A 13265-nucleotide genomic window follows, 5' to 3' on the forward strand; every position below is an offset into this window, starting at 1 on the left:
ATATGATAACGGGCCACATGATTGATCGATGCGCTTGACCATTCTCTACACCAACCTAACCTTCCTTCCTGCCAATACATGTATGCTAAATGCAGGAACCGGTGCTTTCCTCCCTTCAGTCGAGCGGCTATATCTACAGATCTTCCTCCTCTTTCCTAGCTCCTGACTCCACAGACTATTCTACTAAACATAAAGATTGCTCCCAGTCTCTTTCGGGATGTGTTGGCGTGAATGACGTGAAAAAAATGGTGAAATGCTCAAGCGCGCCAAGGCCACTAGGGAGCCCACTCTGAAGGCTTGAGTGGTCCGTGTCAGACGTTAATGAGGCGTGATGGGATGTATGATGATGGATTGACTGAATGTGTTTGTGATTGTTGAAATGTGAAAGGTCTAAATGCGAGGCCAATGAGGACTCAAAGACATGTCGAGTGCTAAAGCTTGAAAATCAGAATCGGTGTTGATCAAAGTTGTGAATCGGAAAGCGAAATACGGGACCTTGGGGAAGCAGAATTATCGCCAATCTGCGTATTGTGTTTAGATGCCGTGGCGATGTCGGCCACCGACAGCATGGATGAGACCACTGTGTCGTCCATCAGCGGGCACAACAGATCCCACAAGTGCGGCTCACAGCGATCGCAGTAGGTCGTTCCCGCTCTGACTGTTTCGCAAGGTAGTACTGAATGCTCGGCAGACTTGTCGCACTCGCACATGCTCGCCAGGGGTCAACTGTAGAGCGTCAGCGATGCGTCGAGAAGGACGCGGGAACACCCACGCAGGACAAGACGAAAGCTTCATCGTGAGATTCAGTAAGTCAATACATGAGACGGTATTGTGAATCGCTCACTCAGGTGAGCCTTTCCGATGGAGGACGTTGCGATGGCGACGATACCCGGGGTCTTACTGTGGTCTCTCAGCCTGTATCTCTCAAGGCGACGCACCCGTCGTCCGTGTTGCAGATCGCTTCGACATACTTGACGATACTTGCACGGCCACCCTCAGTCAAAGCGATCTTGGCAAAGTTGACACCATGATGTGAGGTGGCAACAGGAGGGTAGGCACCAAGAATGGCATCGCAAGCTGGTCTGTAGAGGGGTGGGTAGCCGATGAGCTTTGTCACCACAAAGCTGTGCTCCTCAGTCAGAGTGGGTTCTTGATTAGCAAAGCATCACGTACTGTCCGAATTGATTGTTGGCTACCCGAGAAATCTCGTTGAGAAGCTGGCCTATGGTCAATACACTTCTTCGGCCTGTGCCAACATCATACCTCTCGGAAGCACGGCTCCTGTCATCGTATCAGTTGTATCTCATAAGAACTCTGGATCAAACTGACCATCAATTCATGAGATCCAAATACTTCAAACACTTGCTGAACGGCAATCGATCCGTGCTGTCGCTTCGTGAGCTGCCAGGAAATGATGCCATGATCTGCCATATGCTTACCTCATTGGCGCAAGCAAGTTCTGCCCACCTGCCTTCCATCTCATCGTTGATCCTGGACAGTCATCAACACTGGATCCGTCGAGTCACCAAAACTCACTTGACAAAGATGTCAAAGTTTCTGCACTGTCTGCACTTTTCAAGGTACTGTATGGGTTCAGCGGCTGTTGGCAAGGCACTCGTCCGCTCACTTCTCGCCAGAGCCGCCTGGCGCCCGTCTTGAAAGACTCAAAAATACCATGTTTGATCAAGGCATCCGCAATGGATTCCTGCACAGAGATCAGCTCGCGACCGAGAAAGAATGGTGGAGCTGACCTCTAATTCCTTGACTGCAACAGCCTTGCACAAGACATGAGTGCCGAATTTGTCGCTCGCAATCGGCACCAGATCCTCCCTGTGAAAGGTGAATAGGCCTGACATGTGGCCCAGGCAAGCCGGACTCACTGGATCTCCTGGATAAACTTCCTCTTGTCATCCGCTTCGCCTTTCTCAAGAAGTTGCTGGCAGAGGTAATTGCCGCACGAGGTAAAGCAGAGGGCTTTTGCCCATTCCAAGATGGCATCAATGAGCACGATCACGGCTTCAGACTCTCGCGGTAGGGTCAGGCGGGTCTGTTCGGATGAGCATCATTTTGCTGTAACATGAAAGCGGCAAGCTTACCGCTAGGGCATTCACGGCAGCTTTCAATCCGCCGCTGCGACTGGTCAGCTGGATTTACTCACCGTAAAAGGCTCATCTCACCTCTCAGAATTGTTGCGCGGCTGTCGATGAGCTACCACCCAAACGATCGGTCGAATGTAAGCATGGTGCATTTGGGAGTAATCAAAAGTGCCTTGCAAGACGCTGTTGACCAAGGCCATGCTGGGCACGGAATCCATCGAAGGGTCAGACTGTATAAGAGGCAATGAGACTCCCACGCAAAGTTGGACTTCACCCACCCTGTCAGCACCAAATGTGCTTCTTGTGCCGAAAGATTCAAAATCATCTTGGCGCATGCGAGGAGGAGCATAAGTACCATAGCCTGGCTGAGTGACGGAGTCGGCGAAAGAAGAGGAATAGAGCGTGGGAGAGAGAGAAGTTTGTGGGCTCAGATTCTGGGCTCAAGTCAGCGATGCAGATTCAGCCAGGTGTAGGCCCACCGAGTGAGGCTGAATCTGACGAGAACCTCTGAGCTGCTGGTTCTCGAGAGTGAGGCTGCGTATCTTCTCCTCTGCTTGAGCGAGGCGCTAGGTTTGGTGAGCGAAATGGGCCGAGAATCAGGTTGACAGCTTGTCACTCACCTCCTCCACGCTGACAGTCTGTGCGGCCACTTGGGACACCATTGAAGGAGGAGGTGGTCCCCACACGCCACCAGGATCGGCGGGCACGAAAGGCGAGGCGAGTCCGAGTGATGGGGTCGCCGTAGGACCAAGATTTAGGTTGAGATCGCCGAGCTGGAGAGGGGGACAGTCAGCCTTAGCATCAATGAGTAACAGTAGGGCTCACCGCTGGTCTGTTGGATAGTGAAGGGGGGTGTCGATTGACCGTCGAGCCGATGAATGCTGCTAGACCTTCCCTAGGCCCAGAGCTTTGCCAGCTGTAGCTCTGGCGCCTCTCATTTTCTCGACTCGTGACGAGGTGATTCTCATTACCAAGTGATCTTGGTCCGGTCTGATCTGAGGTCGAATATCGAGGGACGAGAGGAGGTCCGAAGCTGTATTCGGGACGAGTGGATCGAGGAGCGATGGATGAAGGAGGCTCTACACTGGCCATTCGCGAAGCGATGGTGGACCCAGAGATGATTCCCGTCCAGGGGAGAGCACGAGGATTGGTACCGGGAGTGGGGAGGGATGGTGATTCGGGAGATGGCGTATTGGAGTTGAGGGAACCTTCCAGAGCGGGAAGGATCGGGAGGGGAGTGGTGAGAGGTTGAGGTTGAGATTGAGGGCGGGATGAGGCTGTAGATGGGGAAGAAGAAGAGGGAGGTGGAAAATGGCTTCGAGAATGCTTGTTCACGGTGAGATCGGGTGATGGGATGGCAGTGAATGGTGAGAAGGGGGAGGCCCCGGCGACGGAGGGCAGATCGATGGTGGTCCCTGAGCTGAGGAAGGATGAGTGGAAGGGGACGGTCGTAGGGTTGAAGGGTGGGATGGACATGGTGTGGGTGGGTGAATGTGGTGGGATGAGGAATGTGGTGGTGATCGTGGGATGGTGGGATGACGAGTGAGAGAGGATGGATGAGGATTGTGGAGGAGGATGGAATGATCTACCTCGATGTGAATGTGTCTATGGAATGGAGATGAACATGAGCGGGTGTGAAGGTGAGGTGAAGACGGGTGGAGTGGGAGGGGGGAGAGAGACGGGAAGTGATAAAAGCTTGGGGGGGCGAGGTAAGATGGTAAGGAGCTTTGGAGAGTGTGAGATGGGATCAGCAGGTAGTTAAGAGGCAAAGCCAGTCAAGTCAGTGTGAGTGTGGTCGTTGGAAGATGGAAGATGTGGTGTGAACATCAAGAGTCATCCGCTCCTATGCCAGGTCAAATGCAATATATATATATATGAGATGGTGAGCAAGAGACGAGATGTCCAGCTGACCTCTGTCGCTCTAAAAGTCACTCGCGGCGGTCCCCTGGGGCCAGGGGGTCCCATTAGGAAAAGTTTGTAATGCTTCACTACAACCACTAGAAACCATTTTCTAATAACCCCCTCCGGCGGGGACTTGTTTTTGCTTCCGTTCACGCTTTCTAGCCAATAGCCAGCTACGATACACTCTCACTCATCCCATACCGTCTTGCCTACGATCCTCACCACTCACCACTCACCACTCACTGCCGACTTCCCACCATGTCGACCGACTCGAACGAGTCCAAACAACCCCTGGATATCAGTGCAGATGCCATCGCAGAGCGATCACTGGGTGGGTTTTCCGCAAAGCGTCGGTAAACCCTATACTGACAGCTCGTATTTTCACTTTGCCCTGACCCATGTTGCCTACCACGCCTCCGCCCCCTCCGACCGTCTCGCCGCGTGAACACCAATGCAGATAATCTCGAGCACCGTGAGAAATTCATCCGTGAAGTCTGGGTCAGGACGATGGAAGTCCGGATAGTCGGAGAAGAGTTGGCAAAATGTTATCGACATGAAGGGGTGAACCACAAGCAGAATTGTGCAGAATTGGCAGATAGATATTTGAAGATGTTGAGGAAGAGCAGGGTGAGTAAGAATTGGACCATCTATGGGTTGGAAACCGGCGAGAAGGGGACGCATGCTCCCCTTGATACCAGTTCCGTCCACAACTCCCAGACATCACTCCGTATACGTTGATACACTCGTCTCTTCATCCCTCCCTCCCTTCCTCCCTCTCTCTGTCTCACTTTTGCTGCACCTTTACACTGTCGAGCTGACGCTGTCTCTTCCCTCTCCCATCAGCCGGAAGGCGCCTTTGTCGCTCCAGCCGATAAGAGGAGGTTTTGAACATGGCACAGATCGATGCGCACACTACAAGGTCGAAAGAGGGGTCAAATGTATGAAGCTTTTAGGACATTGTTAGGCAAGAGGTTGTCGATCCTAGAAGATTCAGGAAGTGGTCGCATCGCCATGCTGACAATCCTGGGTTCCTGAAAGTCACTTGACGGATTGACAGATATCCTATTTTGAATGACTGATTCAAAAGTCATGTCTGTCTGTTTGACTGACTGAATGACTGGTGGCACGCAGATTCCCAATATGTACAATGCGTTCTATTTGTCATCTACATGATCTCCTTCGTCGTTGAGAGTCGTCTCCACTCTCTTATGCTTCTTCACATGATCGCTTCGCGCGTCGTCGCTGGACTTGCCTGACCCCAAGTATGATCCGAGACCCAAGATGGATCGACATGAAGGTTTGTCCCTCTGTCTCGCCGATACACGAGCCGTGCTTATCCTCCCCCAAGCAATCTCCCCTGGCACCTGCTATCCGCAACTCTCTCCCCGGAGACATTCCATTATTCCCCTTTTCTTCGTTTCGTGATAAACTTTCGGTCGTTATAAAAAACATAATGATGATGATGTGTGAACAGAGAAACGCACAGCTGGATCCGCTTCTCCTCCTGGCACTCAGGTCGGCCATAGCTTGATGCCTACTGAGGGACTCGCAAGATCCCGCTGACGTAGCTGACGCTACTTCCACGCGGATCGACCACCTTTTCACTCTGTTCGTATCTGACAAACGAGAAAATGGGTCGATTTTCGGAATCAGTGTCGGCGTAAACGTGGGTGAGAAGGTTGATGAGGACGAAGATGGGATTCCGACCACAGATGGTATTCTGGAGCGCAGCGTTAGCCTCAAACGAGATCTTTCGGCTGCCCAGCCCTCACTCACCCCTGTCCGTTCAAGATACCGGTGCCAATTCTCCGCGGTAGACTGCTCAGCTGGCTTCCGTAAGATATCTATCCCCTCGTGATCCATGTACTGGATGGAACGCCAGATGGGCGTATCAGAGTTGATCCGACTGAGCTGTTTTTGAAGTGTGAGGTTGGATGACGGCGGCGAGGAAGTTGGATACGAAGAAGAAGAAGAGAAGGAGGAGGAGGGAGGTAACCCTTCTACAGGTGGGACAGGGAGCAAAGGGAGCGGAGCATCGGGATAGTAGGGTGTATGTCTGAACCTTGTCCCCCAATGACAAAAGTCTGTAGAGATGATGAAGAACGTTTCGGGATCCTCCCAGTATTTCGCAAGCGTCTTGCTCATTCCTTTGGGATCACGACCTGGTTGACCCACAATCATAGGGATGAGTCGAAGGTCTTCGCGACTGAAGCGAAAAAGACGACGAGTCTGATCAGCGTTTTCCGTATCTGACTGCTGCGAACGCTCACTCTCCAAAGATATGACGTATATAAGGCAAGTGCATCTCCAATGAATGTTCATCTTCATCTGTCCCAGGTCGAATTGGGTGAAACAATTTGGTCGCCTCAAGGTCCTCAAGTGCTGGGCAGCGTCCGGGAATCAATGACACTTTTCCAATCGAGACTCTCTATGTACTCACCCTGCGTATCCAAAGGAATCTGACCAAGGGGCGTATCATAGCTCGCAAAGGGACTCAAAGCGATACCTTCAAAGTAGGCATGATGTGACGGTCCAAGGAGGACGATCCGTTTGCTGGAAACGAGCGAGTGAGTGAGACAGACGAGCTGGCACATGGTAGATAGATAGCTTACATCCTGTCCGTTGGGATGGCCGCATAGGCCCAAGCTGCTGCTGGACCAGAGTAGGCATACCCTGCGTGTCTGTGGGAGGACAGGATGACATGTCAGCCAATCTCCCGGAACGACAAGAATGAGCATGGGCCGCTGGGTCGGGGATGCGAGTCGAGGTCGGAGTCGCTCGACCCAATGGCCAGGGTAAGGACGCATTGCTGAAGCCGAAGAGGAGCCAATGACTGAGTCAGATTCTCTACTCACGGCGCAATGATAGCTTTGGCATTCTGTACTGGTGGTTGATAATCTAATTCAATGATCGGTTCGACTCTGTCTAGATTGTTCTGCAGTTCTTCGCGCAGTCGTTTGCCTGAAGGGAGTGATTGGGGCATGAGCGAGTCCCACGCGTCGAACCCCCTGTCACAGCAGATGCCTGGAACGGTCGGACCCACCACTCGCACTGTACCAGCTTCCTGCATGTGTAGCTTTCCGAATACTTTAGTCGTTCGTCAGCAACCGAGAAAATGACCGTGAGATGAACGCGAGACTCACTTTTGAGATTCACTCATCCTGCCCATGCTGGCTTGAGTATGTAGAGGGAGGGGGGAGTAAGTTCCGTGCTGCGAGTGGAACTGGATAGAGTGTGGTCTCTGCCTGACCAAAGAGCAGTAGTGAGAGAGGCCAACTATGACCTCTGTGCGTCTCAAACGCAGCAACCCCCTTCTATCTTTAGGAGGAAACGATGTGGCAATGTGGCGCTTCAATCCCTCCTCCCACATTGTTTGCGTCATATTGATTCGTCATGCAGGTACAAAGCGACCCGCTCTGAGTTCAATGTTTGATCGAATGTCACCGTTCAGGCAGCGACAAGTAGCCTCACAGCTGAGTGATCGTGGTTACATTTCAACATGCTCTACTCTAGTCTCAATTCCATTATCTCTGCCATACATGGGAGCGGGTACGAGCGCAAAAGGATTCGTGGGTGATCCTTTGGCATTTCGTTGCCCGTGTTGCAGTGTTCTTCTCTGATGCTGTCGCCATTCAGCCCTCCTTGCTCTACTGCGACGTCATGCCTGAAGCATGCTTCACCAGATCAGATACGTTACTGGCGAGGGCTGGAGTCGCATCAGCTACATGTCACCCATCCCACAATGTGTGACCCACATTCAACCTCGGGACTCGTCTTCGCCTCCGCATACACCCTCACACAATCTTCTGTCCCGCTAGGTCTGACGAAAGATCGACCCATATCGACTTTTCGTACGGCATCGTCGATCAGATCTTGGAGTCCAGCCGGATGACTCAATTTCCGTTCAGCGTCAGTCGTTTGGAACATCATCCGATCCGGTACTTCGACTTTTAATAATCGATTCGGAAGATCTTCGTAACCCGCATCCCATTCCGGTGCACCCCAGCCACGATGAGCCAGCACAACTTCGACAAGTAACATGTCAGAGAGCGCATCTCCGACAGCTTGGTTGATCAGGTTGGACAAGGCGAGAAGGTTCTTGATCGCATTCGCCTCATCGGGCGAATGAGGTGTGGCGGATTGAAGGGCCGAAATGGTAGATGGGGAGAAGAGGACAGTGCCGTGACCGTTGGCTTCGAAATAGACTCCAATGTCAAAATTTTGGGCAGCGTGGTGGAGGTATTTGACGCCGGTCGGTACACATCGAACAGGAACCCCACGCTGAACCCACACGTCAGACTGGTTCATTTTTTTTTTTCGCTTCGTCCACATCACTCACCGCATTGAGGTACTTTGTGGAGCTACCGTTGGCATAAGCAGTCTGCACCGCTCCCACCTCGAGCGCATCATCCCCTTCCACCAACTTGGCCTTCTTCAACAGATCTCGAATGAACATTGCAACCATCACTGCAATCTTGTCTCCGTCCAGCAATCTAAACTTTTTCTTATCCTGTAAGTAGTAGTACACCAATCGATCAGCATCTCCATCCAAGCTGCACGCTCGTGCACCGTCTTGAGCCAAAATGCCCGACGATGCAATGGAGGGGGGTAAAGCCTGCTTGGTCTTGACGAAATCTGCGCCGCACTGGGAGTTCAGCGCACCTGCGGTTCCGATAGCATCGTTCAGTGGCGTGAGCGGGAGCGTCGAAGCGATATGTTTGGACAGCTTTGCCAGGCCGAGAGCGCCAACGCCGTTGGCACAGTCTACAAATAAGGGTTGAAGGGGTCCTCGGCTTCCCTGAAACTCAAAGGTCAGTTTACGACTCAAGACAGATGACCGGGTTCAAGCTGACCATCAACACCTTGAACGCCTCTGCCATTTTCTCCATATAGCCATCTTCCGTTGGTGCCCCATACGTCCCGCTCTTATCATTCGTAGCTTTCACAACGTAATGTAGTACCGGCGTTGTGGTGACGTCCAGATCCACAACCTTGAGATTCCCCTTGAACACGCTCAAAGCTCCACGGAGTGCTTCGATCAGAGCAGGCCCAGAGGGTCGAGTGTCACGCGCATAAATGATACTAGCTGGTTTGCTCAGGTCCACGTGAAGATGAGCGGCGAGGGTTGTGAATGTGGATATGAGTGAGTCTGTAGAAGGGCAATTGGCGAGGGCCGTAGCATGAGCTTCCCATGATTGGTCGAGCATTTCTCCAGCTGGATCGACGAGCTTGACGCCGTTGTCCTGAGCAGGGTGTGAGCTTGGCCAAGCGCCAGATATAGCAATAGCAATGATAGAGGTGTTCACAAGCTCACCGGTTCCGGGTTATGCGAAGCTGTAATCATGATTCCAATGGCCGCGCCTTCTAATCGCTTGGACCTGAGTACGGCGAGCAAGGCGGCTCTGAAGACGACCGATGGGAGTCGATTGGCTCTGGTGCATAGAGGTCAGGATGTCTCTTGTCATACCACTCTCGAGTCCGTCCGTACCACTTACAGCGTCCTGAAACCAGCCGTCCCGTAGGAGAAGACCACTCCTTCTGGCTTTGGATACTTGTCAGCTGCTGAGCCCAAAGATGAAAGCAGCTCGGCATGTTGATGAGGTGGATCAGCCGCGGCAGACATGATGGGAAGGTGTCTGAACTCTAGATGACCTGAGCAGCAGTCCGGTTACGCTTCAGACAGCTGCGACTCGTCCGTCGATCCAATGCTAGACTTCAGCAACAAGGACAACAACAACGACCGATGATGATGAAGAAGAAGAAGAAGGCTCTGCAAGTCCAGGCTGGTTCAACGCGCCTACAAACACGTCATGAGCTTATCAATTGTCCAAGTTGTCTGTATCGCCACGTCATCGCTCGGATGGTCTACAACTTGGTTTTTTGGTCAGTTCAGCGGCGAACACGAGAGGCCTGTTGATCTATATTACAGAGGACAACTCGAGGTGCTCAGTGGTTCCCGACCATGTCACGATCGCCTTCTCCTAGGTCTCCATCCCCCGCTCCAGCAGCGCGGCGTCGTTCACCTTTGGAGGATCTAGAAGATGCACCTGCGTCTAAAAGAAAACGGTAAGTCAAGTCAATTGCTTCCTGACAAGTCCACCATTCTGAGCCGCTTGTGTCCAGAGCCGCATCGCCAGATGATCGTCCTGCGTCTCCACCTCTTCGTCGACGTTCATCCGAATCACTTCCTCCTGCGCTCCCGCCATCAAGAGGGGACCGCAATGGAGATCGAAATGGAGACAACGAAGGTGCTGCACCCCAAGTGGTGGATGTCGATCCTTATCGTCGTCGAGCGCGTGAAGCTGCCCTTCTGGAAGCTCAGATCAACGCGGAGAGTGGAAAAGCTCAAATGGGAAACGCCAATGGCGATTCAGGAGCTCTAGTGAAGAACAATGGGGACGCAGGGGCTAAAGCGGAATTTGCAAAGCTCCTGGGATCAAGATCTGGAGGAGCCTACATCCCTCCAGCGAGACTTCGAGCCATGCAAGCTGAAGCTGCAAAGGACAAGACGAGTGCAGAATACCAGAGACTCAGCTGGGATGCCTTGAGAAAGAGTATAAACGGTATGATCAACAAGGCGAGTCGACCTTGAAAATCGTCTTATGCTGAAGAAATGTCGCTGATGATACCCCTTCTTTCCCTTCTTAGGTCAACGTATCGAACATCAAGAATGTCGTTCCTGAATTGTTTGGTGAAAACCTCATTCGTGGAAAAGGTCTCTTCGCTCGATCCATGATGAGGGCACAAGCTTCATCTCTCCCCTTTACGCCCATTTTCGCCGCATTGGTCGCCATCATCAACACTAAACTACCTCAAGTCGGTGAATTGGTCTTGGTCAGACTCATCAGTCAATTTCGAAGAGCATACAAGCGGAACGACAAGGTGAGTATTCAGCTCTACCGTCAAGGAAACCCGGTGTTGATAATGGGATACTTAGACCATCTGCCACGCTACATCCACTTTCATCGCTCACCTTGTCAACCAATACGTCGCTCATGAGATTGTCGCCCTTCAAATCCTTCTTCTCTGCCTCGACCGACCTACAGACGATTCTATCGAAGTAGCCGTCGGGTTCATGCGAGAAGTCGGCTTGTTCCTTTCTGAGAACTCGCCAAAAGCCAATAATGCAGTATACGAAAGATTCCGGGCTGTTCTGCATGAAGGCGCTATCAGCAAACGATGCCAGTACATGATCGAAGTCTTGTTCCAGGTCAGAAAAGACAGGTACAAGGACAATCCTGCGATTCCCGAGGGCTTGGATCTTGTTGAGGAGGAAGAGCAGATCACGCATCGGATCACCCTAGATGATGAGCTGCAAGTGCAGGAGAGTCTGAGTGAGTAGGCTATACAACGAGATGGCCGTACGTCGCTGACGCTGACCGTGCCTACAGATCTGTTCAAGGTCGATCCCAAATTCCTCGACAATGAAGCGCGATACGAGGAGATCAAAAAAGAGATTTTGGGCGATTCGGACGACGAATCCGGCAGCGATGCCAGTGGATCGGACTATGATTCGGAGGAAGAAGAGGTCGCTCCGGAAAAGGCTGGAATCGCCGACATGACGGAGACGAATCTCATCAATCTGAGGCGAACAATCTATTTGACGATCATGAACTCGGTGAGCTAGTTGCTGCTGGAGTCTGCATCAGCTCACCCACTGTTCAGCTCAACTTTGAGGAAGCTGTGCACAAACTCATGAAGATTAATATTCCCGAGGGACGAGAGGTGAGCTTCTTCAAGTTCGCTGTCTTTGGTACATGCAAGCTTACGTCCCCGCCCAGATCGAAATGTGCAAGATGATTGTCGAGTGTTGTTCCCAGGAACGATCCTATAACAATTTTTACGGTCTGATTGGTGAACGTTTTTGCAAGCTGAATCGCGTTTGGACCGATTCTTTCCAAGAGGCCTTTGCGACTTACTACGACACCATTCACCGATACGAGACGAATAAACTTCGAAACATTGGTCGATTCTTTGGCCACCTGCTCGCTTCTGACGGAATATCCTGGGCTGTTCTCACCGTGGTTCACATGAACGAAGATGAGACCACCTCGTCTTCGCGTATCTTTGTCAAAATCATGATGCAAGAGATGATTGAGGATATGGGAATCGATAAAATGGCCGAAAGATTTCAGATAGCCGATTTGAAACCCGCCTTTGCAGGCATGTTCCCCATGGATAACCCGAAGAACACTCGATTCGCAATCAACTACTTTACCTCGATAGGTATGGGAAAAATCACGGAAGAAATGAGGACGTATCTTCAGAACGCGCCGAAAATGCTCGCTGCTCAACACGCTGCGCTTCAAGCTGCTGGAGGTGACGATAGTTCCGATTCGGATTCAAGTTCAGAGTTGTCGAGTTCAGATGACGATTCCAGCGATTTATCGGATTCAGAGGACGATGATGATAGTGACGATTCGAGATATCGATCGCGTCGAAGGAGATATAGTCCACCGCCACGGACGAGTACCAGGAGGAGGAGGTACAGCAGTGATGAGGATGATGATGTTTCTCCTCCACCGCCTCGAAGGAGAGGTCCGAACTCACCTTCGGATGATAGGTCACCTCCGCCGAGGAGGAGGAGGTATTCTGATGACTCGCCACCTCGTCCACGGAGAGGTGATTCTCTTCCACCGCGAGAACGGGACATCTCATCTCCTCCTCGCAGGCGGGATGACCCGCCTCCGCCTCGACGACGGGACGATTCACCTCCTCGACGCAGCCCACCTCGTCGAGCAGCAAGGGATGACTCGCCCCCGCCCCCTCGACGAGCTCGACGATACAGTGATGACGATTCTCGATCACCTCCACCTCCCCGTAGACGAGACAGTCGTGATGAGTCGCCTCCTCGACGCCGATATCGGGACGATGATAGTCCACCAAGACGTTCGAGGCGGGACGACGATACGCCACCTGCGAGGCGATAAGGGTGAGCGGGGCGGCCGCGGTGCAGTCGAGGCAGGGACAGAGAGGCACGGCCGGAACAGTGGAGAAAGGGCGCAGTTCAGTGCGAGCAGAAAAGATGCTCAGCGCCTGTGTGTCGAGGGAAGGATGTACAAGACGCCATGCAATGATGATGATGTCGAGAATGCTGCAGACAGGCAGCACTTTTCTGATTTGCTTCCGCAGTGACGGCATCATTTTCTGGCGAGACCCCGCGCACCGCGAACGAGTTGCGGTGCGATGAGGGTAGGGAGCGTGCAGTTTCATACATCTACCTTCTGACTGTGAAGCGTCGAGGCGACAGAAAACGGCGACGACGAG

General features: G+C 52.3%; 5 protein-coding genes across 5 annotated transcripts; 2 read left to right on the forward strand and 3 right to left on the reverse strand.

The window, feature by feature from the left end:
• Positions 1–534: 534 nt before the first annotated feature.
• BD324DRAFT_650505 (armadillo-type protein) lies at positions 535–3572 on the reverse strand (the record flags this gene model as incomplete). Its single annotated transcript, XM_022018156.1, has 19 exons — positions 535–580; positions 629–726; positions 773–789; positions 845–900; positions 939–1124; positions 1174–1217; positions 1264–1281; positions 1330–1386; positions 1440–1491; positions 1537–1583; positions 1628–1705; positions 1752–1830; positions 1881–2047; positions 2097–2130; positions 2178–2326; positions 2375–2530; positions 2576–2662; positions 2717–2869; positions 2922–3572. 19 exons carry the CDS (start codon positions 3570–3572, stop codon positions 535–537), a joined length of 2175 nt encoding a protein of 724 aa, XP_021871952.1.
• An 888-nt stretch (positions 3573–4460) lies between these two features.
• BD324DRAFT_563277 (hypothetical protein) lies at positions 4461–4628 on the forward strand (the record flags this gene model as incomplete). Its single annotated transcript, XM_022013024.1, has 1 exon — positions 4461–4628. A coding segment is annotated over one exon (168 nt), but the record flags the coding sequence as incomplete, so codon positions are not given.
• Positions 4629–5532: 904 nt separating this feature from the next.
• Positions 5533–7167, reverse strand: BD324DRAFT_650507 (MEMO1 family; the record flags this gene model as incomplete). Its single annotated transcript, XM_022018157.1, has 8 exons — positions 5533–5718; positions 5775–6204; positions 6269–6380; positions 6439–6551; positions 6611–6679; positions 6854–6959; positions 7042–7085; positions 7142–7167. The coding sequence occupies 8 exons, from the start codon at positions 7165–7167 to the stop codon at positions 5533–5535; spliced, it is 1086 nt and encodes a 361-aa protein (XP_021871954.1).
• Positions 7168–7645: 478 nt separating this feature from the next.
• BD324DRAFT_578405 (phosphoacetylglucosamine mutase) lies at positions 7646–9621 on the reverse strand (the record flags this gene model as incomplete). The annotated part of the gene is made up of 6 exons (XM_022013321.1): positions 7646–7704; positions 7754–8279; positions 8338–8796; positions 8852–9241; positions 9313–9430; positions 9494–9621. The coding sequence occupies 6 exons, from the start codon at positions 9619–9621 to the stop codon at positions 7646–7648; spliced, it is 1680 nt and encodes a 559-aa protein (XP_021871955.1).
• A 286-nt stretch (positions 9622–9907) lies between these two features.
• Positions 9908–13090, forward strand: BD324DRAFT_624011 (armadillo-type protein). The gene is made up of 6 exons (XM_022015651.1): positions 9908–10575; positions 10647–10880; positions 10936–11332; positions 11390–11616; positions 11664–11723; positions 11780–13090. Exons 1-6 carry the CDS (start codon positions 10348–10350, stop codon positions 12926–12928), a joined length of 2295 nt encoding a protein of 764 aa, XP_021871956.1. The 5' UTR covers positions 9908–10347; the 3' UTR covers positions 12929–13090.
• Positions 13091–13265: the final 175 nt, after the last annotated feature.

The sequence above is a fragment of the Kockovaella imperatae genome (genome assembly GCF_002102565.1).
Source record: "Kockovaella imperatae strain NRRL Y-17943 chromosome Unknown BD324scaffold_5, whole genome shotgun sequence".
NCBI classification, from domain to species: domain Eukaryota; kingdom Fungi; phylum Basidiomycota; class Tremellomycetes; order Tremellales; family Cuniculitremaceae; genus Kockovaella; species Kockovaella imperatae.